Below are 26,803 nucleotides of genomic sequence, written 5' to 3' on the forward strand. Positions count from 1 at the left end.
TTATTTACATTTACCCCACTTGATTCTAATAATAAAATATTTCCTATACTACAAAAATCTACTTGTGCCAAAACAATTTTTAATTTAATTTCTCGTTAATTTTGTTTATAGACAGGCATTGAATTTATTTCAAAATTAAGAACAATCGATTTAGTTATATATAATAATTGTATCTAATAAACTCACTATATTTATTATAGTGAGTTTTTGTCATTATTAAGACAATAATAATCTAGTAAAAGCAGAGTATTCATATGAACAGACAAAAAATACACATTATTATAAAACTAAATCTGTCTCAGTTTCTTGTAAAATTGTTTTATTACAAAAACATTATAATTAAATAAACTAGTAATTTAATATAACGCTTTACATTTATTAATTTTATAAGTGTTTCTATAATTCAATAAATTAAAAAAATATTATATAATTAAATAAGTGACATAGGAATCTAGAAATTGTCTGTTACATCCTTCAACATAGCTTATAGTGATACTATCAATAGGTTGCATTTATTATTATAAAATAATCATTAATTATTAAATAAAATTAATTAAAACTAATGAATAGCTTAAATCAATAAAAATGTAAAAATATATTTTCAACATATAAATCTTAATTTCAATATATGTTCATTTGAAACCTTTAAATTAAATTCAAATTTATCAATTTTTTTTTTTTTTGTTTTTCATTAGATTTACTTAAACTCTCTTAAAACAAATGAAGCAGGATCTGGAAGGATTAGTATTAAATATGCCAAAAGGCTGCTTAAACCACCAGCTCGCTGAGCTATACATGCCGTTATTATGATAGTCAGAGACTTAACGTTCCTGGGATTCACGAAGAGTTCTCGGAACGTCCCTCCGTTCTGCATGTCATCCTGTACGTTTTTTTCCATCGGTTGCAATATTACAACCGCCTCTATACCATCGAAGACTTTCAATAGCTTTTATACGACGACCTTTTTTTAAAAAATAATACGACGACTCCGCCACCCAAATAAATGTAAAAAAAAATCACAAAGTGGACATAATGTACAGAGTCCTGTAAGATACTTGAGATCCTGATATAATTTCAGACTATAAGCCGCTCGACAATTGTATAGCAAAAACTGAACTAAGAGTTTCTCGGATTTTTACATCGGATATTTCGCCTAATAAAATGAGTACAACTGTAAAAGAAACTGCTTCACCAACACCTACCAAAAATCTAGCAAATGACAATGACCAAATGTTGTGAATAAAAATTGAAAGTATCCACGACACAATACACAACTGTCCAAGGCTCGCAATTGTTAACTTGCGCCCATAATAGTTCATTAAATAACAGGCTGGTATAGGACTTAACACATTACCAAGATCCATAATTGAAATGACTCATGATAGCTCAGGTACAATGATATTAATATTACTTTTATGTTCGATCAAATGTTCTGAGGTAGCAATGGGCCATCATAACTAACATCCCGCAATAAATATCGATAGCGAGGTAAAAACAATATCGTAATGGCAGTATTCGTGCTATTAAATGATATTAGCAGAAGAGCAATGTCAAAGCTGTCTCAAAAATATTTTTAGTGGATGGATATAATTTTTTTTTTTACTTAACAAAACTTCAACTAATGAGCACTATGTACATTTTAAATAATTTAATATAACTTCTAAGCTTTTATGTTTTCATAAGGGTTGAGTTGTTATAACACAATTTATTTTTTAATATTTTTGTATTACACATTTCCTAGTAAATTAAATTTAACCTAACGAAATTATTTAGTATTCAGGTGATTCTTTTAACACTAGCTACTAAATTTCTCTTAAAATATTAAGTTTTCTTAAACTTTTTTTTGTTTTTGTAAGTTACACATGTATTTTCATTTATCATTTATAAAATAATTTTTAGGTACACATTAAACTAGCTTATAAAATAGAAAATGTTCTAATTAAAAATATGACTAACCGATAACAACTTTTGGAAGTATTTCAGAAGTTATTAACAATTTAAAGTAATGTCTGGAGGTGATGCTATTTTTTTCATTAGTCATTTTCCGGTCGTATTCTTCTTCCAGTTTATGTATGAAAATAAGAATAACTTCCGAAATACTGATTCAAAACTTGTTATAGACTAGTCATATTCTTAATTAGAACATTTTCTATTTTATAAGCTAGTTTAAGATGTATGTTGCTACTTAAAAAAATAAAGTTGACACTCTTATAAGATATATGGGATGGACCTATAATTATTTTATAAGAGATAAATAGAATTACATATGTAACTAATCAAAACCAAAAAATAAATGTTCAAAAAACTTGATATTTTAAGAAAAATTCAATAGCCAGTGTTAAAAGAATCAAACTGTATAGTTAAGAATTTCGTTAGATTTCATTAAATTTTCTATAATATGTATAATACGAAAATATTAATAAATAGACTCTGTTATAACAATAACAANAATATATATAATACGAAAATATTAATAAATAGACTCTGTTATAACAATAACAATAGTATACAGAATCAATTAAAACTAATTGAAAACGCTTATAACTTTTAATAGAGCTATCATTTTGTTGAATTTTTTTTTTTTAATTATTGCCTTGTTAAACTATAACTATAATACATATTTTTTATTATTTATCACAAAAATAAAAAAATGTTTATTTTTAAAACGACTATTTTGAAATGTCCACAATGCAAAAAAAGGTCTACAAAATAAATTGGTAAGCTAATAAAGTTCATTTTTTATAAAATTATAATATAAATAATACAAGTTTCGAAAATATATTTTTATCAGATCTCTCGCTATTTCTAGCGCGAGATATTTACCAATAATAAAATTATAATCAACAAAAAATTAAAGCTACTTAAAAAAAAAAGTTTCATTATTATTACTCACCTAATACAGTCACATAAATTTGGTTAAATGAAGCTTTCTTAATTTTTAAAAATTAGTTATGTTTCTTAAAAACTTTTATTCTTATATTACTTAAATTAATGACAGTTTCCCATAAAATTAGGTACCAGTGGATGTATACAATACAAAACAAATCATATTTTCCATTATATTTTGAAATTAATCACACTATTATAAAAATAACAATTTATTGGATTATATTCATCAAATCGAAAGTACACCAGTAAAAAATGTTGTATAACACATAGTATACTGCACAAACTAAAATGTTGTGCCACAGAATAATTTTTGTCATAATGTTATCTTGTTTGGAAATCAGTAGTCAAATAAGATTACATAATAAATTATTTAAAATCTGTCAGAAGCGAATTTTATCAACCAAGCCTACGATGAATAATATCTCGGCCTATAAAAAATAACTACCAATATGAGTTAAAATTATCTTGAGATTTTAATCTTCATCAAATACATTTTATTTTTTTATATTCCAGTAAATTAATTAATTTATTAATCCGTATTCTAGCAGAAGTTTGAACTCGTAATTTTATATTATATATCAATTTTGTACAAGAGAGTAGACTAAAATTTTACTTATTTCAATATGTTCACTATATTTTTATTTACGCTGTTTCTTAAATAATATTTTTAGAAAAAAACATTTATCGTCCCTGACATAGCCCAGATAATTCAACCAGAAAAGATGACCTGTTGGGCTCTGGGACTGGTGTTGAGTTATTGTTATTTTTAAATACCATTGAAAAATACTAAAACAATATTAATACTTCGTTAATTGAATATGACTTAATATCTTTATTAGTACATATTAATTTTAACTAAAAAATGTTTCATGGATAAAAATTAATTACAATAGTCCAACAAATAAAAAATCATTTTATTATTTTTCTGCACCTTGACGAGCTAACTTATCAGCAGCTTCATTACCTTCTATTCCTTGATGACCCCGTACATGTGTCTAAAACAGATAACAACTCATTTATTTATATAAATTTAACATTAACATTATTAAGAGTATTAAGATATTTTTAAAGATAGGCTTTAATATCTATTATAATAGTAACAAAGAAAAATAAAAATAAATCAATGTTTACAAGTAAAATAGGAGTGATAAAAGCTTCTAGTCAATCTTAACCTAATTTATAAAAATTTTGACACATAATATATCATTAAAAGACCTTATAGAAGGTGTAATTAAATGAAATTTGATGTTTACAAAAATTTATAATTTTTTATCTATTAATGAAGGCAATTTTTTAAAGTTTTAAGTTTCATATACTTATAGGATTTTTTCTTATGCCCTTTATGAGAACTTTCATAGAATATTGAGTCAATAATTTTAATTATTCTAAATCATATGACGTTTTTTTTAATTATCATAATTATTACCCAAGAAACAATTTCCATTAATTGTATTTTTTTATCTAGCATCTCAAGCATTTCTTTGTTTTTTACAGGATTTTTGTCAGAAGTTTTCCATCCATTTACTTTCCATCTTGGCATCCATTCTGTAACACACTGAATAACGAATTTTGAATCTGTATGAATATTTATTTTACCAACACCTAATTGAAAATGTATGAAAAAATTTCACTAAAAATTATTAAACAAAACATTATTTTTGTAATAAATGATAATTTACCAGTTGATTTGACTTGATCTATTGCTAATATAACTGAATATATTTCTGCATTATTATTTGTTTGGTTTCCTGGAACTTTTTTTGATAAATTCCTTCAATAAATTATATTAAATCATTAACACCAGAAAAAATTATATAATTAAATAAATAAAATAAAAAATATAAATAATAAAATTTTGTTAAAAAAACTTAAAATATTTTGAGATTTAAATCCAAATTTTATCAAAAAAAAAACACTATTATGAATTTAAATGATTTTAAGATTTTAATCTTTATCCAATACATTTTATTTTTTTGATATTCCAGTAAATTAATTATTTTATTAATTCTATTCGAGCAGAAGTTTGAACTTGTAAGTTTATATTATAAATCATTTTTGTACTTTAAATAAATTTTCAATGAATTGACAATATCCCAGTTGAACTACTGAAAATATATAGGGGAAAAACAAAATATAAATTGTTTAAAATTATTAAAGATAGCTACAATAGCATAAATCAACCCTTGGATTTTGATCAAAAGTAGCAATTCCGAAGAAAAGCAATGCAACAGAATGTGAAAACTATAAAACTATAGGGCTCCTTTCTCACACTTCAAAAAACTTTATCAAAAATACATTATCAAGAATAAATTGAGAGAGAATATAAAAGAAAATATATCGAAAGTTCAGTTTGGATTTAGAAAAGGGTGAGGAAAAAGAGAAGTGATATTTGTATCAAGACAGATCCTAGAGACAAAATTTATACTGAATAAGATTACTTTAGCATCATTCATACATCTAGAGAAGTCTTTTGAGAAAGTGGACTGGAGAATCTTATTAATGATATCAAGAGAAATAGGAATTGATTGATAAAATAGATAGCTCATCTTCAACTTATATAAAAATCAAACAAGATAAATAAATGTAAATATATTGGTAAAAGAAGCAAGAATAAGGAGAGGAGTGATAAGTGTCACCCTATTTATTCAATCTTTTTATTGAAATGAGCATAGATATAATGAAAACAAAGACCAAAGGAATGAAAATAAATGGCCAAAATGTACACTGTAATTGCTTTGCAAATGACATAGTTATAATAGCAGAATCTGGACTTGATATGAATAATATGCTAAAAATTCTAGCAAGTAAACTTGATAAATTTAAAATTAAAATAAATTTCATAAAAACCAAAATAATGTTTATAAGTCAAATGCACTCAGATCAAAATCTTAATATACAAATAAACAATACACAATTACAACAGATCTGAGAATTCTGCTACCTTGAAAGTATCAGAACTTCCAATAACAAATCAATACCAGACATTAGAAGAAGAATAGCATTGACAAAACAAGCATTCCAAAACAAGAATTAGCTTTTTAACAATAAACATATAAGCATTAGCATACATAAAAGATTTGTTAAAACATTTGTCTGGAGTGTGCTTTCATATGGCAGTGAAACATGAACAATTGATAAGAAAACAGAAGCAAACTAGAACATTAGAGTTATGGATATGTAAAAAAACGACAAAGACAAACTGTATAAATAAGAAAAGAAATGAGCAAGAGCTAGAAGAAGTACAAGAAGAAAAACAGCTGTTGAAGGTGATTGAATCAAGNACAAACAAACAACAAACAACAAACAACAACAAACATACACGTGAAACTAATAAAAGCGTGTTAAAAATGAAGTTAATCGGATACATCATCTGACACAATGACTTTATAATCAACATCTTTGAAGGAAACATAACTGGGGGAAGAAACCAAGTAAATGCCCAAGGAAACAATATTTTGAACATATCCTGGAAATCATGAACTGTACATCTTGTTTCATTGAAGAATTTGGCATCAACTATAAAGCATTGCCTTTAATAGATTATAATAAAAAAAATTTTCAAGAGAGGTAAAATTATCCTTAGCCATCAAAATCTTATTATGGTCCAGTATAAACAAAAATCTCAGTTGTTCGCTTTCCTAGCTCTAAACAAAAATTAATTATTCATCTATTTATTATTTTAATTAAAAATTTTAAATTATCAACTTCTTACAATTATTGTCTATCTAAGGCACAGTAGCGGATTTAGGGGGATGTACTAGGGTACTACAGCACCCTCCTTAAATCATTAATCACATAAAAAACCCAGCACAGTGGGGTGGTGGCACAATGGGGTCATGGCATAGTTGGGTCCAGTATAGATGATATCTGACAGTGATTAAAATCACTACCATAAAAAACACTTCGATGCAAATCTGTAGATAGTGTTTAATTTAAAAAAAAAATTTGTCAAAAAAGTAGGTCAAGTGAGAGCTGAGAAAATAAATGATAGCTACAAAAGAAAACCACACAGTAAAATAATATTAATATGAATTTCTTCTCACGAGAGGAGACTACAGTAATGGGATCCATGATATTTATTGAAGTTATTGAATCTAAATGAGATAAAAATCAAATGAGTTAAACGTTTTTTTCTAACTCAAAAAGAATTAAGAAAAAATTCAGTGTCACAGGCGTGAAGACCCAAGTGTTACCGTCTTAGAAATCGTATGTCGCATTCTTCACTTAATAAAAATGGAAATTTAGCTAGTTCAAATTTCAAAGTTATTTTTTCTCGACTTCAAAGAAACAATGAAATTTAAGTATGTTTAACGTTTTATACTATGTCAATTACATTGATATAATATTTATGAAAATCAGTGTAATCCCCTTATAATAAAATAAAATATAAAACCAAGAATTTTAACACAAAAATATCATATTTTTGAATACAGTAGCTATTTACACCATGAAGACAAAATGAAGTCCAACATTTTTTTTTTTTATATTAAAGTATATTACATAAGCTTTAATTTAAGATATATATAATAGTGTCAGTATTTCTGAAACACTTTCAAAAATTAAGTTGAAGAAATTAATTTTTTGTGAAAAGTTGTCATATTGAATCCCCCCGTGGGCTGGTAAAGAGTTAAATTTATAAAAAAAATATATCAAATGATAGGTAAAGACATCAAGCATCTATATAAAAAAAAAATTATATTGATTTGATCATTTTTGAAAAAGTTATGGCAGTTTTAAGTAAAAAAAATTGAAAAAATGTCGAAAATTATCGATTTTTAAATTTATAATTTTTTTGGAGGTTTCCCCCATTTACGAGGAACGACGGAAATTTTTTCAATTTTTGAGGGTAATATCTTCGACTAAATATGATTTGTGATCTTTTGACGTATCATTGAAAGAAATCAGTTCGGTGAGAGCTAAGAAAAAGTGGTAATAAACACAAAAAAAAAACACATCATAGTAAAATTAATACCTTCTCAGCTTCGCATCGAAGCTAATAACAGTTATAAACTAAACAAGAATATGAGGTCGAAAAAGTTCAATTAATTTACTATTCAAACAAAGATTTTTTTTTTCTAATATCTCCCTACAAAAATTTTAAACCAGCCCTACAGATCAGGCTTATTTTGAAATAAAGTAATAGACTAAAATTTAAGTGGCTAAAAGTGTTAACATTAGAAAAATAATTGTTCTAATATTTTTTTTTACACAAATTATTTTAAAAACCAAAAAAAAAAAAAAATTGAGCTAGTTTTTTTATAAGCGAGTAATTATGGACTAAAATAATGAAATTATTTTCATTGTATTTATATGAATATACAAATGCAATACAAATAAATTGTATTTATACTGTAAATTAATAAAGAAAATAATATCTTTCCTCCATATTTTTAAGTATAACGACTCCTTTACTTATTCATTGTGGATGCAACACACATTTGGAGTGTGTAGATGTAATTACAAAAATTACAACTCAGAAGACATCAAATAATCTTTTAATTACCACCAACCGAAAAATAATTAGAATTATTTTGTCTTTCTGTAATCTCATGTATATGATAAAAATAGTTAACTTCACAATAAGATTATTATATAAAAAAACTTAACACATTTTAAAATTTAAATTCAAATTTTATCAAAAAAAAAAAAAAAAAAACAATTGAANACACATTTAAAAATTTAAATTAAAATTAAAAAAAAAAAAAAAAAAAAAAACAATTGAAATAAAGCAGAATTATTAATTCAATTTTTTTTTTTTTTGTAAATTTTGTTAAATAATGATATAAATTAAATATAAAATAAATCTTACAATGGATGATTGTGACTAAAAAATACTCCAGCTCCTGCCATTGCTTGATTTTTTCCATTATTCGAACAAGCTCCATCTGTGTATACTATAACTTCATTGCTACTGTTAAACTTAAACAACTCTTCTACAATTTAATAATGTCATAAAAAAATGTATAAAGTAATTGACACAAAACAAATTTTTGATGAATGCTAATATAGCTTGTAATAATTTGTATGTAACTATAATTTTTTTTATTTATAAACTTCTAAAATTAACCGTTTATCATTTAAATAAACTATCCCTTTTCAATACTAATGAATTTATATGTTAGCTATAATTCAATATAAGCTATAAAGATTGTATGAACATTAGCATAACAAGCATAGAGACTATGTAAGCTACAACCTTATTCTTCATTGACCTATTTGTAGCACCCACAAAAGAAACTGTATTTTTTTAAGAAAGAAGGGAAAAATTAAATAAATGTATAATTGAAAAGATTCCCTAGATCTATTATACAGATCTAAGTAATAGAATATGAGTTTATAGCTTCACCAACAAAATTTTCAAGTTATCCCATGCGTATGATCACTATATATGCTAAATAACATTGTGATAATATCAAAGTTGTTTGACTAATCAGAGAAAATAGTTGCTGTCTTGCAGAAGTAAACAAAAGTTCTTACACTTTTTATGACTATGTTAGCATCAAAAACATTTTGATAATTTCTAGTTTTTAAGATTATTACTAATAAGTAAAAACTTTTTTTTTTCAAGTTATTATTATTATTATTGATATTGATAGTTGATATGTTAAAAATGAACTGTGCATAATTTTGGTATAAAATACTATGTTTGTAATCATTTAAAGTTGATTTCTAATAAAATTTATAAATAATCACACGTGTGTTTGGATTTCACTAATGTAAATTCCAGTTCATTTCTACTGAATTTAAATCCAGCTATATTATTACAATTTCCTAAATTTATTTAAATTTCGTAGTTAAATGATTAATTTTTATGTTACATGAAAATTATAAAAATTATTTTGATTAAAAAAAATTTATATAATTATATATAAATTTAATAATAATATGTGTCATCATATAATAATGAATTACGTAATTTAAAGTTTCATTATTATTTTTATCAAATATAAATATGATATTATTGACCGTAATTTTGCACTGATAATTTTTAACTGATCAAAGATCAAAATCAATAATGATTTTAAAAAATGTATTTTAATTATTAATTTACTTTTTTATGTGTCATTTCTTAATAATAAGTATTTAACTAAAAATCTAATGATGATAGAAAATTTTCATTACAAATTTAAAACCAACACATAAAGTTATATAATAAGAATTGATTACTTGTGGCTAAATAAAATTAAAACTATATTAAAATTATTATTAATTTAATATAGTTTGACCAACGTTATTAAATTGTACATTTTGACTATTAGACATTTATAAATATTTTTACAGATTAAAAAAAAAAAGCCCAACACAAGCGAGGTCGCGGCACAGTGATTAAAATCACTATCAAAAAACNTATCTGACAGTGATTAAAATCACTATAAAAAAAAAACGCTTCGATGCAAATCTTTAGATAGTGTTTAATTTTAAAAAATTGGTGGATTATTCCAAAAGCTACATGATCTGCTAGTTCCTTATTAATATCTTGATTAAGATAAAGTATTTCAAATGAAAAAGGGTTTATTAAAAATTTTTATTTCTCATAAAAAAATTGTGTTGATCCATACACTTTTCAATATGTTATAATATTATAAAGTTAAAAATGTAAAATACAAAATCGAGAATTTTCACACAATAATAGCATTTGGTAGCCATTTTCACCGTGAAGACAAAATAAAGTCCGTAATTTTTTTTTTTACATAATTAAGTAGATTACATTAGCTTTAATTTAATATATATAGAAAAGTGTCAGACTTTCCGGAACACTTTCAAAATTTAAGTTGAAAAAGTCAATTTTTTGTGAAAAAGTTGTCATTTTGAATCCCCCCCTGTAGGCAGGTAAAAAGTCAGATTTATAAAAAAAATATACCAAATGATAGGTAAAGACATCATGCATCTACAAAAAAAAGAATTATATTGATCCATACATCTTTCAAAAAGTTATAGCATTATAAAGTTAAAAATATAAAAAAGAATTTTTTTACAAAAATCGTATTTTTGTTATCCACTTTGATGTCTGTTTTTACCATGAAGATAAAATAAAGTCCGAAATTTTTTTTTATCATTATAAAGTATATTACATTAGCTTTAATTTAAGATATATATAAAAGTGTCAGACCTTCCGGAACACTTTTTAAATTTAAGTTGAAAAAGTCAATTTTTTGTGAAAAAGTTGTCATTTTGAATCCCCCCCTGTAGGCAGGTAAAAAGTCAGATTTATAAAAAAAATATACCAAATGATAGGTAAAGACATCATGCATCTACAAAAAAAAGAATTATATTGATCCATACATCTTTCGAGAAGTTATAGCATTATAAAGTTAAAAATATAAAAAAGAATTTTTTTACAAAAATCGTATTTTTTTTATTAAGTTTAATGTCTGTTTTCACCATGAAGATAAAATAAAGTCCGAAATTTTTTTTTACCATAATAAAGTATATTACATTAGCTTTAATTTAAGATATATATAAAAGTGTCAGACCTTCCGGAACACTTTCAAAAGTTACGTTGAAAAAGTTCTACTTTCTATATGCATTTTTATGTTTTGAATCCCCCCTGTATTTAGGGAAATGGTCCGATTTAAAAAAACAGTATGTCGAATGAAAGATCTATATAAATACTACTTCTCATAAAAAAATTGTAATGATTCATACATTTTTCAAAAAGTTATAGCATAATAAAGTTAAAAATGGAAAATACAAAATCGAAAATTTTCACACAAAAATAGCATTCGGTAGCCATTTTCACCATGAAGATAAAATAAAGTCCGAAATTTTTTTTTTTCATAATAAAGTATATTACATTAGCTTTAATTTAAGATATATATAAAAGTGTCAGACCTTCCGGAACACTTTTTAAATTTAAGTTGAAAAAGTTGTCATTTTAAATACCCCCCCGTGGGCAGGTAAAAAGTCAGATTTATCAAAAATATATACCAAATGATAGGTAATGACATCATGCATCTATAAAAAAAAGAATTATATTGATATGTTTATTTTTAAAAAAGTTACGGCAGCTTTTATTAAAAAAAAATTGAAAAAATTTCGAAAATTAGCGATTTTTAAATTTGTAATTTTTTTGGAGGTTTCCCCCATTTACGGGGAACGAGGGAATTTTTTTCAATTTTTGAGGGTAATGTCTTCGACTAGATACGATTTGTGATCTTTTGACGTATCATTGAAAGAAATCGGTTCGGTGAGAGCTGAGAAAAAGTGGTAACAGACACAAAAAAAAAAAAACACATCTTAGTAAAACCAATACCTTCTCAGCTTCGCATCGAAGCTAAAAAATAGTTAATTTGGTGAATTAATAGTAGAGTGAAAAGTTTTTAGGATACCTCTTCAAAAAACACATTTTATTTAAATTTTTTATTCAGCCAGCTAGAAATATATAGTCAAAATAAAGTCTTTGGTTCGACAGCTATATAATATAGTATGCTAGAAAAATTTACTTAGATGATAAAGTAAGGATTGAATTTATTATTATTATTAGAACAATTTTTCTAATAGACTAATGTTTTAAAATTTTTCTTTCTAAAATTTTTTAATACAGTTGAATAATTATAAACTGAAATCGGTTACACTAGCTTTTTTTTCACTGATAATTAATAACTTATGTCATATATTTATTACTTGCTCTTTTTAATAAATCACTATTATCATTGCCAGATGAATGAGGCTGATGAGTTATGTTTATTGCATTTTGTCCATTGTTCAATTCATTTTCTAATTCACTATAATTTTATAAAAGAAAAATAAATTATTACGTTTAAGGAAAATAATACAGTTTTTTGGAAAAAATAATTCAACCCCTAAAAATATCATTTTTTGGATACAAATTTCTTTTAAAAACTATTCAATATTTTATATTCATTAAGAAAAAATTGTTTGATTCAAAAATCTCTACAATAATATGTAATTAAATAATTTTTTTTTCATCCTCTAGATTAAAAAACTAAACTTTAATTTTCTTTAATGGAACCCTTATTTTTAATTGAATGATAGGACAAAATTAAATACATATAACTGAAAAGATTTCTAAATTTTTGATTCTTAGTCACTGAGAAGTAAAATAGAGAAATATACAATAATGTAAACTATGCATTTAATTATTATACTTTAAATAAGATTGTACAAACCACTTGTGAATTTTTGATGATGGAACCTCATCGTTTTTTTCACATTCTTTAACTAGATTTTTAATTCTTTCTAAAGTCTCTTTTCCAATTAATTTTAATCGTTTTTTACAACTTTCACTAATTTTAGGACTATTCATCACATATGATTCCATTTGTAAAAATACTTGATGTAACTAGATACAGAAATATATATATATATATTGAAAACATTAAACAAATTAAAAAAAAAAAAATTAGATACATACATCATCCACATATTTCAGTAATCCATCTTCATTATTTTTCCTCTTTATTCCTTTATTATAATTTCCACTAAGAAATTTATTTATATCATAAAGAATCTCAAAACTCATATTTTTTAAATAAGATTCAGCTTCATTTTTTGTTGAAAATTTTTTAGCGTATGAATTTGGAACTGTATCTTTCCATTTCAGTGCTGAAGGCCTAAGGTTTCAAAAATTATAATATTTTATTAGTAAAAAGTCATAATTTTATGAAATAATAATTGATTAAGTTTCACAGAACAATATAACTATAGTAATAATTATTAAGACAATATATTTAATTATATACCAATCCTGAGCTACAGCACCACTCTGGGTTGTTCTAAATACAACAGCGTAAAATGGCATGTCAACAAAGTAAAGGCAAATAATTGAACGTTGACTTGAATATAGACACCTAATCATTAGATTAGGATACCAAATCGAGTAAGTAGTTTGTAATAATTTTATCATGTAATAAATAATTATTTAATTAAAAATCGTAGAGTTATATTGTAAAAAAAAAAACATAATTATAAGTAACATGAATTATTTTCAGTTTGTTATCATAGATTACTCAACACACGTGTTATAACAAAGATAGCAAAATAACGTAATGCTTGTAACATTAGTATATGATATTATAAAATATATACATTTTTATTATTAAGAATTAAATTTTTTTCCTCTTCGTTTTAAAACATTTAGTTATCAACTTAAAACCATAGATAATAACATGTTATTTATAGTAAGGTGGATTAAATTATTATTTTGACAATTATTAATGAATGATTAATTTTTACTATTTTATATGAGATAACTAATAGAATAGTATAAGGAAAAGCTGTGTATATTTATAAATTTGGAGAAAGCGTATGATAGAATACCGAGAGACGTTTTAAAGTTGCTATTAATGACACAGGATTAAGTGCGGGTGGTTAAAGTGGTAAGAAGCGTCTGGCGTCTTATGCGATAAAAGAATTCCAATGAGGCTGAAAGGTAAATTCTACGAGATTATAGTGAGGCCAGAGCTATTATGTATTGTTCAGTATTGGGCGGTTGATAAGAAATTAGAGCAGAGAATGAGTGTAGCAGAGATGATGAGAATGCTTAGATGGATGAGTGGAGTGACTAGAAAAGATAGAATAAGGAACGAGCATATAAGGAGTATAGGTGTAGCGTCAATCGTGGATAAGATCAGAGAAAATAGATTTAGATGGTTTGGTCATGTTATGAAGAGAGAAGAATCGGAAGCTGAAAGAACAGTAATTGAAATGAATGAAGGAAGAAAAGGTAGAGGAAGACCAAAAAAGAGATGGAGGGATGCTATTGAATTCGATATGATGACAACTGATGTGGGAGATTGTGTCAAGTAGAAGTTTAGGATAAGAGTGGCTGACCCCCCAAGTAATTGGGATTAAGGCAAGGAAGAAGATTAACTCTATTTAATTTAATAGCATATAAATGTTCAACATTAGTAATTCACTAATAGAACAAGTCTTAAACAATGAAGATAACATCTTCATTTTATTATTATATTATAACAGTACATAGAAAGATAAAAGTCTGATAAATTCGACTGCATAAATACCCAACATTAATAGTATTGACTAAATTATAATAAATCAAAATCAATAATGCAATAATCATATCAAATAGAACATAAATAATAATTCATATGGAAATAATATACCAATTAAAAATAAATAATAATAATAATACATATATCATTTGAGTTAAACTTGATACATAAAATATCATAATAAACAAAAGGCAATACAACTTACACAAATATTAAAAAGTAATGTAGATAAATTAATGAGTCTAACTTTAAACTGTTTAATGATAATATCAAATATATAAGTATAATGAATACATGTTTATTATACATGAGTTATAAGTTAATTTAAATTATTAACTAATAAACAATGTCATATTTACAAAAAATTTTAATATACAAACTCCATGGATCTCGCATATAACTTATGTAGTGGTATAACAGAAATATTTATTTCAATGTGTTTTAAGTACATTTATATTATGATAAAACTATTTTTAAAAATAAATTTTAATAAAGCTTTTAAAAATTGACAATTGGTCAGAAGAGATCGTATAGAACATGCCTAACACTGTTGGCAAAATTAAAAAATATAATTAAGTTATTAATTCTGCTAATGTAAAAATATAACAACATTGTTTAATAAAATTATTAAAAAGGTAGTATAGTGAAAATTATTAATCCTTCTAAACATTTGAATAAACATTATTTGTTTCAATGAATACACATTGAACATTAACTACAAAAGTGAACTGAGAAGTGTATCTCAGTACTTTTTTTTTTTTGAAAAAGAACTAAGATACATTTCCAGTATATTAAGATTGAGCATTTTACTTTTAAAAACAAAAATGAAATACTGAAATTGAATGGAAAATATTTTAGTTAATAATAAATTAAAACAAAGACAATTATTTAGGCTAATTATACAATAATTATTCAGCCAGTGCTAAAGTATATATAATATATATTACAACTAATACAGTTGATTATATTGAAAAATTAAAAATAAGTATTTATAATTGAAATAGAATTATGGAAACATATGACTATTTATCAATAAGTATATTAAGTTAATTTTCAACATATTTAGAATTTAAGTATCACAAATAGTTCATATGTATCAAAAGTTATTCCTGTTAATGTAAGAAGTTATTCATATATTTTTATTGATAAAAAAATATATATATAAAAATTAATTAGAATATAAAAATGACACTTTTAATAGTTTTTCTTACTTAATAAATTTAACTAATATGAATACTAAATTAATTAAAAATATATAATAACATGTATATAGTAATAATCTATACAATTTGGTTGGTTTATAAAAGAAAACAATTTATATTATATGTTATTTATTTTTTATAGATAAACCTTTAATACTTATAAATATTAAATATGTGACATTAAAAAACAATGATAAATTGGACGGAAATGTGTAGAAAATCACACTTCTAATTAATTTTATAATTTAACAAAAATCAACTTATGTATCAAGTTACAATTTTTATTATTGAAATTGTTTCATACAAATTATTTGTCACAATACATTAGAAAATAGTATAGGATAACTATTTATCATGTAATAATATTATTATAATAAAAAAAAACCCCAAAATGTGATTTTTTTTTATGTGCCAATTAATAGTTTGAATTATACTCATTTCTGTTTTTAACTAAACAAGTAAATAATATAAGAATAACTATCTGAAACAGTAATTGTGAATTTTCAATTATTATTTGGCTGGAATGTTATATATTTAAATACAGATTCTAAATTATTATGAATAATACTACTTGTTTAATACTGAAGTTTATTTGAAATGAGATCAAAAAACCAAATAAATGTGCACGTATTGCAATAAAAATATCTAAGAAAATTTTTTTTTAAGTAAAGTAACTATACTTTCCTTGAAATACGTTATTATGAAACAATGAATAATTGTCATTTTTATATATGTAACATAGTGTAATATAATTAAGTATTAATATTAAGTACTGCTTTAATTTTATCAAATTTAAATCTATAGTATACTAAAAAAAGGAAGTGTTTTAAACAAGATTTAATAATTTCACTTATATTTAAGTTTTTTAAATCTTGACTTATAAATGTGTGAATCATATTATTGTTTTTCATTCAACATTATATACATATGTATTTACATTTCAATAATAAAAAATTTAAATGGAAGACAATCTCTAATCATAGCATCAAAATAATGCTTCATTTTGGAATGCTAATAGTTTTTTTAACAGTTATATTATAATGAGCTCTTTTTTCATTTAAGGCACAAAACGATTAAGTTATTTCACCTTGAATATCTTCTAAATTATTGGTCCAAAGTAATAGTAGTAGAAGTGGAATCATTAACCGCCTGTAAAGCTAAACCAGCAGTTAAATCAACTACTTCATCTTGATCGTCTTCTTCAGAAGTGTTAACTGTGGTAGCAACACTATGTGTTGACTGATGTGAACCACTGGATAATTGTGACGTTCTTGATAACGATCCTCGCCTTGGTGCTGACATAGTTGCCCGCTGATTTGCTGGTTTAACAGTTACAATTAAATTATGACTATTAGCTACCATCATATCTGTTACCTAAAAAAAATTTAAAGTTATAAAAGTAATTCAATTAATTATCTTAATAAATTTTACTTGATCCAAAGTTTTTCCAGCTACTTCAATACCATTAACTTCTAGAACCTCATCATTAACAGCCAATAAACCTGTACTTTCAGCTAAACCTCCAGGAACTAACCTCGATATGAATATTCCAGGTACTTTTTCAACACCTGATGTACTAACTCTTACACTAGTACCATCTCGAATATAAAAACCTAAAGGTCGCTCAGAACCATGTTTAAGCAATCTCACTCGCCTACATGTTTCTGGAACTACATCTACATCAATGATCGCAGATACCTAAAAAAACAGGAGATTTTTTAATAAAAATACTTAATTATTAATAAATTAAATAGTATATATCAATTTTCAAATAGATATTTAATTACTTGTCGGAAATCTTGAGGATTAGATATCCATAAATGTTTTCCTTTACTAGGTGTTCCTCCTAAAATTGAAGATATTATATTTCGAGGTTTATAAGTTCCATAACCATTTAACTCTTCTAGACTTTCTCCTATAATACCATCACATACAATTATTGACAAAGAATAAAATGAATACACTGGTCAACGAGGAATCTTCATCAGAGAAGAAAATATACTTTTCTATACAAATTTTTTGCGCCGATCTCGAACCTTCAATTATATTTTTTATATTCTCTATTTTTTTAAATAATTACTTATAATTAGTAATAATAATTACTATTAAGAAACAAGTTATTTAATACATAAATTTTTTTTATATATTCGGAGTGTTTAAAAAGTGAAGAAACAGATCAGTTGTTACAAACAATGAGAACAATAGTAACTAGTTTTTACAAAACATCCTATAATATAAAATGTTACGCCCCAAAATGGGAGGCCATAACTTTGCAACTCTGTGGATGTTGAACAAAGGAAAACCATGTGAATAATTTTAGGAACAGTTAAGTCAACACCAACGCGATTTTATTCATTTTTAATTTTGTATTTATATCTTTTACGTTTTTTACTAATTAGTAATTATCTCAAAAACTAGAGGCGATAGAAAATTCAATTTCAGATTTGAAATCAGCGCGAATAATTAATTTAGAAAAGTATATTTACAACTCCAATTATTAAAAAAGTATCATTTTGTTGTAAGTGAAGTAAACAATATAATAATAAAGTAGAAAATAATACATTTTATAATTAAGAAGAACTTGTAGTACATATTTTATAAATAATAAAATTTGATCTTAAGCCCAGTGTGGAGAAGTAGTGAAAAATTCTATAACGCTATACCTATTAAACTTAGTTAATGATAAAAATCATAGACATAAGTAAAGGAGGTTCATAAGAAATTTGTTTACATTTTAGTAAATTATATTAAAAACAATAGGGAAAAAATGTGAATTTCATAAATTAGAAACCCTATAAATAATTTTTATCTATGCTTTTGATGAAGATATTTCTTTTTTATTCGTAAAAAGATAAATTTTAAGGCAACCATTCTGATCGTTTGTGCCGGATACTGCTCGAATTATTTTAAATCTACCATATTATTTCGTACTTAAACCAAAATGTTTACTTCAGTTGAAGAAACACTTAAAAAGTAATCAAATGTGGAATTATACAATAATTCTAAGGGCACTAATTTTAGTAGGTATACTGTTTTTTAGTAATTTACGGTGAGCAAAACACGCATATATAACAACAGACGATTATCCCCCAGAAAAAAGAGTTTTTAGAAATTAGACAGATGTCGTTTAGAAACCGTCTACCTGACCATTTTAATGACTTGAACGTCTTCCAAGTGGATCGGCAAGTTATTTTCGGTGAACATACTTACTCATACGTTGTTAACCAGATTCGTTTAGACAGCAATAATATTATTTTTATTATTTTCATCCCATAAAAAACTAAGGAAAAAAAACTTCAATCGAAACAACACTAACTAACCAACCACACAAGGTTTATGGATGGTTTGTTAGTGTTACTAGCGTACTAGAAACTCATATCTGATCCTAAGAACAAAAATTTGTTCTTGTTTATTTTTATCTTGACCGCTTGCTCGGCCGCATTATTATTATTTATGCTGGTCATTCACCCATCAAACGACAAATGACAACGAAGTCTTTATAGATCGTTGTAACGACACCAATAGAAAATATGTACATTATGTCAATATTTAAAACAAGTTCCGAAAAATAAATTGGTTTTTAATAAAGATTTTTATATTGTATAATTAAGTATAGAAATTCATTTAAAAACTGTAAAATTTTGCATTTACAACCTACACAGTAAAACATCAAAAATACTTCCACAACTTGGAATTCAAAATTCCTCAACAAGGTAATCCATGCACGGTGATATCAGAATAAGGCGCTCTGCTAAAGAATGTATTAATAAATAGAAAAAAATGCGAATCACAAGCAAGACCGAAATGTGTGCTACTGCTTAATTAAACATATTTAGTATGTCCATACTAATATATTTAAAAATAAAAACTATTTAAATAATTTTCACGTGCATATATGAACAGTATTAGTATTAGAATCAATTATGATAAAAAAAAAACACATTTTTTCCATTATTTTCACTCAATTGAATTAACTTTTACTTTAAAACCTATATTTTAGACACATCAAAATATGATTACTCGAAATAAAGATACTGGATAAATACTGGACAAACTTAAAACCTTTTTTAGAAAGCAATCGATATGTATTCTCGGCTGTTAAGAATCAAATTTCTTTTTCAAATACTAACGAGCGCTAATAATTGAAATCACTTCATTTGTCAACGACTGGAACTAGTCCATATCTCGACTTCAGTCGAGATACTGACAAATACAATTCAATTCAATACAAAAATGATATGATAATAAATACTTATAGGTAATAATGTCAGCAGCCGGTCGTTAAAACTAGTTTTTTGCGGAGGCCACAAATTTGTTTTGTTTACTTGCGACAGCAACGCATTTCCGGTCGTTTTCTTTGTCGGAACAAACAAAAACGGTTTTATAGCATAAAATAATAATGTAAGGACATTTTTGCGTTTGTTTATAGAACAATTAAATGTTAACGGACTTCTTAATATTATTCCAATACAAATGAAAAGAATGCAAGGATCGTCTTCCTTTTTGCTTACACGGACTAGATTGCCACTATTATTATCATAATAATATTACAATGACGCAACATGTTCGGTGGGTTTCTCGTGCTCGGATTAACACCATGACTCATTTCTTGTTTTTTCTCCAGACATTCATCGAATCATCATAATGAACGCACGCAATTTTATTACTACACAATATAATAACATAGTCACTCGGTGATATCATAATACCTATTCCAGATTGATTGAAAAATACAAATAAAACTGTTAAACCAACTATCGCGATAGTTAGCTATAAGGAACATCGTAGACAAGAAATATTTTTCAGATATAAACAAAGGTGAGAACTGCCCTTGAATCTGATGCCAAATCGCTTCCTTAAATTAATTTAACATCAGTTAAAATCATTAGTTTCTACGATTTTTGATAATTGCACAGTATATTAGTGAAAATGAAATAAAAATAAAATTACACATTATTCAGCTATTTTCTACGTGATGTAGCAGAAATAAATTATTATGAAACAGACTTCATGATTAACCTACACAAATGAATAGCATCAAAATGTTTGCAACTAATAAAAACCGCCTTCAATATTTGCGAACTCAATGAATTATTTAAACCAAGATTTTTTAAATAAAAGTTGGCGGGTCCTTTGAATAAATCAACGTGAAAATTTTTTTAAACTAACGAATATTATTATTGTTCTAATATCTAATAGCTTATCAATTGAAAAATTTCTCAAGACATATCACAATAAGGTAAAAATAATTATTTATGAAAAATTAACTAATCTAATTAAGAAGGTTAACTCAATTTTTTTAATTTAACGATTACAAAAATTAATTTGTTTGAATTTAATTTTGTTCAAATTTACACTTCGATTAGTTCACATGTCTAGCAATTACACATATGTTTACACATATTGAGTAATAACTATTGTTGGCCTTTTGTATAGACATTCAACAGGAACTCCATCTCAACACCTGCTTAGTTTAATTCAATGGTTCTCAAACAATAAAGTCACTTGTTCACATTTAATTATTGTTTATCTAAGACAATGAATATTATGCAATTATAAGTAAAGGGAAATAAATAAACCTATAATAACCAATGGAAGATAGAATGAAGTTTATTGAACTGAATATTTTAAAATTTTCTTTAAAACATAAAACTTCAACTAGTCTGAAAATTACTTAAGTAAACAATATTAAACTTTTACAAAATATAATAGAATAATTGTATCTTAATTGGTGTTTAAAATAACACAAAAATGTATTAAACATTTTAATGAATTAATACATAAAAACCATACTCGAACTTACATAAAAATCTTCAAAATAAAAGTTGTTAATTTTATGTAAGTAATAAAATCCTATGATTAAAATTTAATTATATCTTTCTAAAATATCAACTATATGAATTATCAAAATAACTAATTAAAAAATTTAAACGATTAAATAACAATTGTGAAGTATATCAAATTCAATCACAAATAAAAAATATCTTCATTTTGAATATTTAGTTATCATTAATGAATAGTAAAATCTTAATAAAAATGATATGTAAGATTTCAATTTCTAAGATCAAAATTTGGAAATTAAATTTATTTATTAAGTCTTTACTAACCTTTGCGTTGAATAATTATCCTTAATAATGGTCTAGCTGTTAGTACTGCACGTCCAAGATTATCATCATTATTTATGGGTAATAAGTCACCATCTTTTGGATCGGTATATGATAAAACAAATGGTACTTCAATCAATTTATGCAATCGCTCAATAAGACTTCGAAATTGATCATAAGTGCCAACGTCTGATTTAGGTAAGGATATTCGACGAAATTCAGCGTCAAACTAAAGCAAAATTGAAATTAAAATTAATGTAAAATTACTTTCTGAGATAATACAAACATACTTTGCTTTTAATTTCCAATTTGGCCATAGTCGGATAACCTAGTATACTCCCGATGTCAACTACCGGGATATCGTGTCATTACCACTGGTTAATTATTTTTATAAACTGTCTAACAATAATCGCCGATTTACAAGTACCTGTTGCGCGATTTCATTACAATCCACTTCAAAAAAGGCGTATCGAAACCCTAAAAGACATTACACGACGGAACTCGAGTGTAAAATAATAAAAACACGTAAAACGTTAGTGATGGCGGTGGGGTCTGATAACGTTAGACAGTGTAACCATAAGCTCAAAATCAAATACATGCTCAACCACTTGAGGAGAAAATTATTCATTCCGCATATTTCTTATCTATGATAATACAGAAAAATATTATATCTGATATTAATATAATATTACAATATTTAGTAAACCAGAACGTAAAACGATTAGTAGTTAAACTGATGCATATTTAGTGTAACAGTTCTTCTAGTTTATATTATATATTAATGAAATGCCACCTAAACTGATTGGTAGGGCCACAAATCTTTATGGTAAGACATTATGGGAAATAATAGGCAATTTGAAGAACGCTGGAGTTGGTCGCTTAATAACTAGAAATTCATATGATCGTTACGAAGAACCTTCTTTTTTCAAAGTGTTGGCTGTTGAACCCACAGCTCAAATTGTAATTATATTTAATAATAATAATTATAGCCGTAATTAACTTGTAAATTTTCTCCACTTAAATACCAAAAGGTAGTCCTTAAGTATTAGAATTGTATGTTTTAATACTGCAAATTTAAAAGAATTTACGTTTTTAAAAAATTGTAAAAACTAGTATATTTTAAAACTTAAGACAGCAAGGAGTTGAAATAATTTTTTAGTAGTGATCTCTATACGAGATATTTTTCCATGACAAAATTTAAAATACAGCTGAAACTACAAATAGACACTCACTTTTTAAATTATCCATAATAACTTACAGTATGTTTTTTCAATTATAACTTTGTTACTTATCATAGTTATATTTACTCTTTATTTACAAAAAGTTGAAAACATATTCTTTGAACAAATTTAATACAAAATAGATGTTTCACACCCTTTTTTTACTAACCTATACTAAATAGTATACTTATCTTTAAACTTTAATTATTATTATATTTTATTATAGGAAAATTCTGCCAGAAAGGTAATTGTTCATGTTGAAAAAATATTTCGTGGCAACCATTATAAAGAACCTATTGAAATATTTCGTGTATCCTATAAACCAGATTATCGTTTGATACCTAAAGATGAAGAGCAAGATTGGTGGGATCGACTGGCTAATTGTAAACCTAGAGTAAAAATAGTACCAGGTTCATTTGAGCTACCTCCATTAATGAAAGTTAGTATACATTTGTTTACTCAATATGTTTAATGCTGTAATGTATATTTTTACAGTTGATTATGGAAAGGGATAGTAAAGAAATTAAGAAAACTCTGCCTTTAAATGTCCGTACTGGACGGGATAATGTTGCTCAAGTAGATCCAACAAAACTTGGATCATATGGCCCAAACTATTTCAAAAATAAAACTAATAGCTAATATAATAGATTTGTTTTTTTTATTGTAAAAGGTTTATTCTAGAATATAGATACTTTGTTTTCTTGACACACACAAAGTTTTTTTTTAATTCTAATTTATTAAATAACATTATTTCTTCAACAGTAATTTTATCAACAAATTTAATCTCTGATAAACTTCACTCTAGGATCATCAGGTCGGTAAACTGAAAAAAAAAATGTTCATAAATAAATTACATCAAAATATTATTGCTTTCACAAATAAACTTGAAGTTTTGGTATTTATAAAATTAATTTTTTTAAACATCATGCAACAGCAATCTTTTAAATTTTTGTCAAAACATTTAAAATTAAAATTTATGAGTAAATCGTATTTACTTTAAAAATCAAGCAAAATCTTCACAAAATTATGTAATATGTAAAATTATATTAAAATAGTTTATTTTATTTTTTAATGTATTACTTCATAAAAAATTTAAAAAAAAATTATTACATACACTTTATTTGACAGGAATACAAAAAAAGTTAAAGGTATATAATAATGCCAATAATTTTTGAATGATGATTATTCAGAGTAGTCATCTAGAATATTTTCTATAATATGTTAAAGAACTTGATATGTTTAAAATACTAATCTATTTCAATATCATCATAGTATGTATATATACATTTCAGATAAAATATAACCATAGAGCAAATTTATAGGGTTTTTAAAAGCTTAAAATATTATATTAATATACACTTAAAAGCTCTCACAGTATGCTATAAATGTCGTTTTGAGTTATCTATAATTAGTTTAAACTTTTAGGTTATAATATGCTTGAATAATTTCCCAACCTTCAGTAATTTTACACAAACTAAATGTTATGGTAAAATTTTTATATTGATACTGTTTGCTCCTGAATTTAATTAAACTATACAATTAAATTTCTTATGGATTATTCCACTCATTTTAAGTTGTCATGGAAAAAATCTGTACCTAAGAACTAGACTAACATAAGTCCTAAAATTATGATTTTTAAATCAAAATTAAAGTTATTATTGATCATCGATAAGTATATCAATAGAATTTTATTCCAATGATACTTTTCATATTTTATAAGTTTTAAATATTTAATATTAAATAATTATGTGAAGTTATATTTAAATATAATTTCACATAATTTACCTTAAATAAAAATGTATGGTATTTTTATGATGTAGTTTTTTATTGTAAACTAATAATATTAACATGCTAACCTTTATCTAAATTTCTGTAACAACTTAAAGAAATAACATTTTTCTGTTTGTATGCTATCCTAAATAATTGACTAAATATGATCTATGTTAATCTAGTTTTCATGAACAGAAATAATACTAAACGAGTTGATAAATGAAAAATGCGAATCAACAATGTAGTATTACAAAAAACTTACGAGTGTATTTAAGCTTATATTTTCTATTAACTCCATCATTTTTATGATACTTGTATGTTTGCCACAGTATAAGTCCTGAACCGAATATAGCAAAGGGTGCACCTAACATGATTAATGGTATTTCGTGCATTCCTTGTCTAATTATGCCCTTGACTAGAAGAAAAAAATGTATATAAAATATATGCACTAATAGTAAACTAGTATTACTTACTTCCTGGGCCGTATTTATTAGGATTGAGTATTGAATTCATAATTAACTTTTAAATTGAAATATAAATGTCTTTAATAAAATAATATTGTTCAGTTAGTTAGTGTTAACTTGAAACAATTGTATAAATGATGTTGGAGAAAAGATTTTATTTATCATGAGTAAATTATCATGATAACAATCATTGTGTATAAATAAATTTTTCTACAACGTTAAATCTGGCAACGCTTTGTTATCATTAATAGTTATTATCACCCACATTAAGTATAATCAAAAATATTATTAAGCAGCAAAGTTAATTTATTTAGCTTGTAAGCAGTGTATAAGAATTAATAAAAATAATGACCTGTGATGCCACGATTCTTATTACAATAAAAAAATTAATCAATTCACCAACATAAATAGTAGTATGTGGAAATAAGAACCATTAAACACCTACGGCAGACTTCAGATTATGAATTTGTTTTTGAATATCTTGTTCGTCAATCTTGTTAAAGTACCATTTTGTTGTATAAAAATATGTCATATTTATACATTTTTTTCAGATTGTCACTAGGGGCTACCAATAACCGAATTGGGCACTATATCTATAAAATTTGTTTGTTATTAAAATTTGCAGCACTAATTTTAAAGAACTAAATTTTATGGATGCTATAATGATAATGAATGTATTAACAATTTTATTCTAAGAAAACTGTTTAAATGAACTTAATAATTAATTTTACAATTGTTGTCAATAATACAATTGTTTTCTTAATAGAATGACTTAACTTTAGAAGAATGNAATTTTACAATTGTTTTCTTAATAGAATGACTTAACTTTAGAAGAATGTGTAATGGAAATTTTAAGAATATTGAACCTCAAAGTGTACAACTTAATTATCAATAATAAAAGTTTTATGTTAAAGGATTAAAAATGTTCCATCAATCACTAAAAAAGGTTAGGTACTTTCAAAAAACTTTTGAAGATAATCCTGGATTGCTTTAATGGATGCATTGGTCAAACTCTTATCTATCAATAAAAATAATATTTTTTTAAAGATAAAATTTTGAGATCATTAAAAATTTATTTAAGTTTATCTTCTTCCCATGACAGAATTAAAAGTACTCCACTAATTGTTTGATATTTTTATTTAATGGTTGAAATACATTATTTTTTACCAAATTTACTAA

General features: G+C 24.8%; 4 protein-coding genes and 1 pseudogene across 4 annotated transcripts; 1 reads left to right on the forward strand and 4 right to left on the reverse strand.

Annotated features, from left to right (window-relative positions):
• Nucleotides 1–697: 697 nt before the first annotated feature.
• LOC126894694 (uncharacterized) lies at nt 698–3,666 on the reverse strand (annotated as a pseudogene).
• A 35-nt stretch (nt 3,667–3,701) lies between these two features.
• On the reverse strand, nt 3,702–13,855 carry LOC126908178 (uncharacterized). The gene is made up of 8 exons (XM_050690091.1): nt 13,593–13,855; nt 13,265–13,463; nt 13,020–13,192; nt 12,514–12,614; nt 8,699–8,822; nt 4,569–4,660; nt 4,316–4,491; nt 3,702–3,884 (listed from the first exon to the last, which is right to left on the reverse strand). The coding sequence occupies exons 1-8, from the start codon at nt 13,754–13,756 to the stop codon at nt 3,807–3,809; spliced, it is 1,107 nt and encodes a 368-aa protein (XP_050546048.1). The 5' UTR covers nt 13,757–13,855; the 3' UTR covers nt 3,702–3,806.
• A 933-nt stretch (nt 13,856–14,788) lies between these two features.
• On the reverse strand, nt 14,789–22,672 carry LOC126908463 (partitioning defective protein 6). Its single transcript, XM_050690566.1, has 5 exons — nt 22,461–22,672; nt 22,174–22,399; nt 17,854–17,981; nt 17,498–17,764; nt 14,789–17,440 (listed from the first exon to the last, which is right to left on the reverse strand). Exons 1-5 carry the CDS (start codon nt 22,485–22,487, stop codon nt 17,171–17,173), a joined length of 918 nt encoding a protein of 305 aa, XP_050546523.1. The 5' UTR covers nt 22,488–22,672; the 3' UTR covers nt 14,789–17,170.
• Nucleotides 22,673–22,833: 161 nt separating this feature from the next.
• On the forward strand, nt 22,834–24,095 carry LOC126909053 (uncharacterized). Its single transcript, XM_050691421.1, has 3 exons — nt 22,834–23,130; nt 23,617–23,829; nt 23,886–24,095. Exons 1-3 carry the CDS (start codon nt 22,957–22,959, stop codon nt 24,027–24,029), a joined length of 531 nt encoding a protein of 176 aa, XP_050547378.1. The 5' UTR covers nt 22,834–22,956; the 3' UTR covers nt 24,030–24,095.
• Nucleotides 24,027–25,801, reverse strand: LOC126909217 (uncharacterized). Its single transcript, XM_050691638.1, has 3 exons — nt 25,634–25,801; nt 25,423–25,575; nt 24,027–24,213 (listed from the first exon to the last, which is right to left on the reverse strand). Exons 1-3 carry the CDS (start codon nt 25,671–25,673, stop codon nt 24,170–24,172), a joined length of 237 nt encoding a protein of 78 aa, XP_050547595.1. The 5' UTR covers nt 25,674–25,801; the 3' UTR covers nt 24,027–24,169.
• Nucleotides 25,802–26,803: the final 1,002 nt, after the last annotated feature.

The sequence above is a fragment of the Daktulosphaira vitifoliae genome, unplaced genomic scaffold, assembly GCF_025091365.1.
Source record: "Daktulosphaira vitifoliae isolate Bord-2020 unplaced genomic scaffold, ASM2509136v1 Scaffold_1, whole genome shotgun sequence".
NCBI classification, from domain to species: domain Eukaryota; kingdom Metazoa; phylum Arthropoda; class Insecta; order Hemiptera; family Phylloxeridae; genus Daktulosphaira; species Daktulosphaira vitifoliae.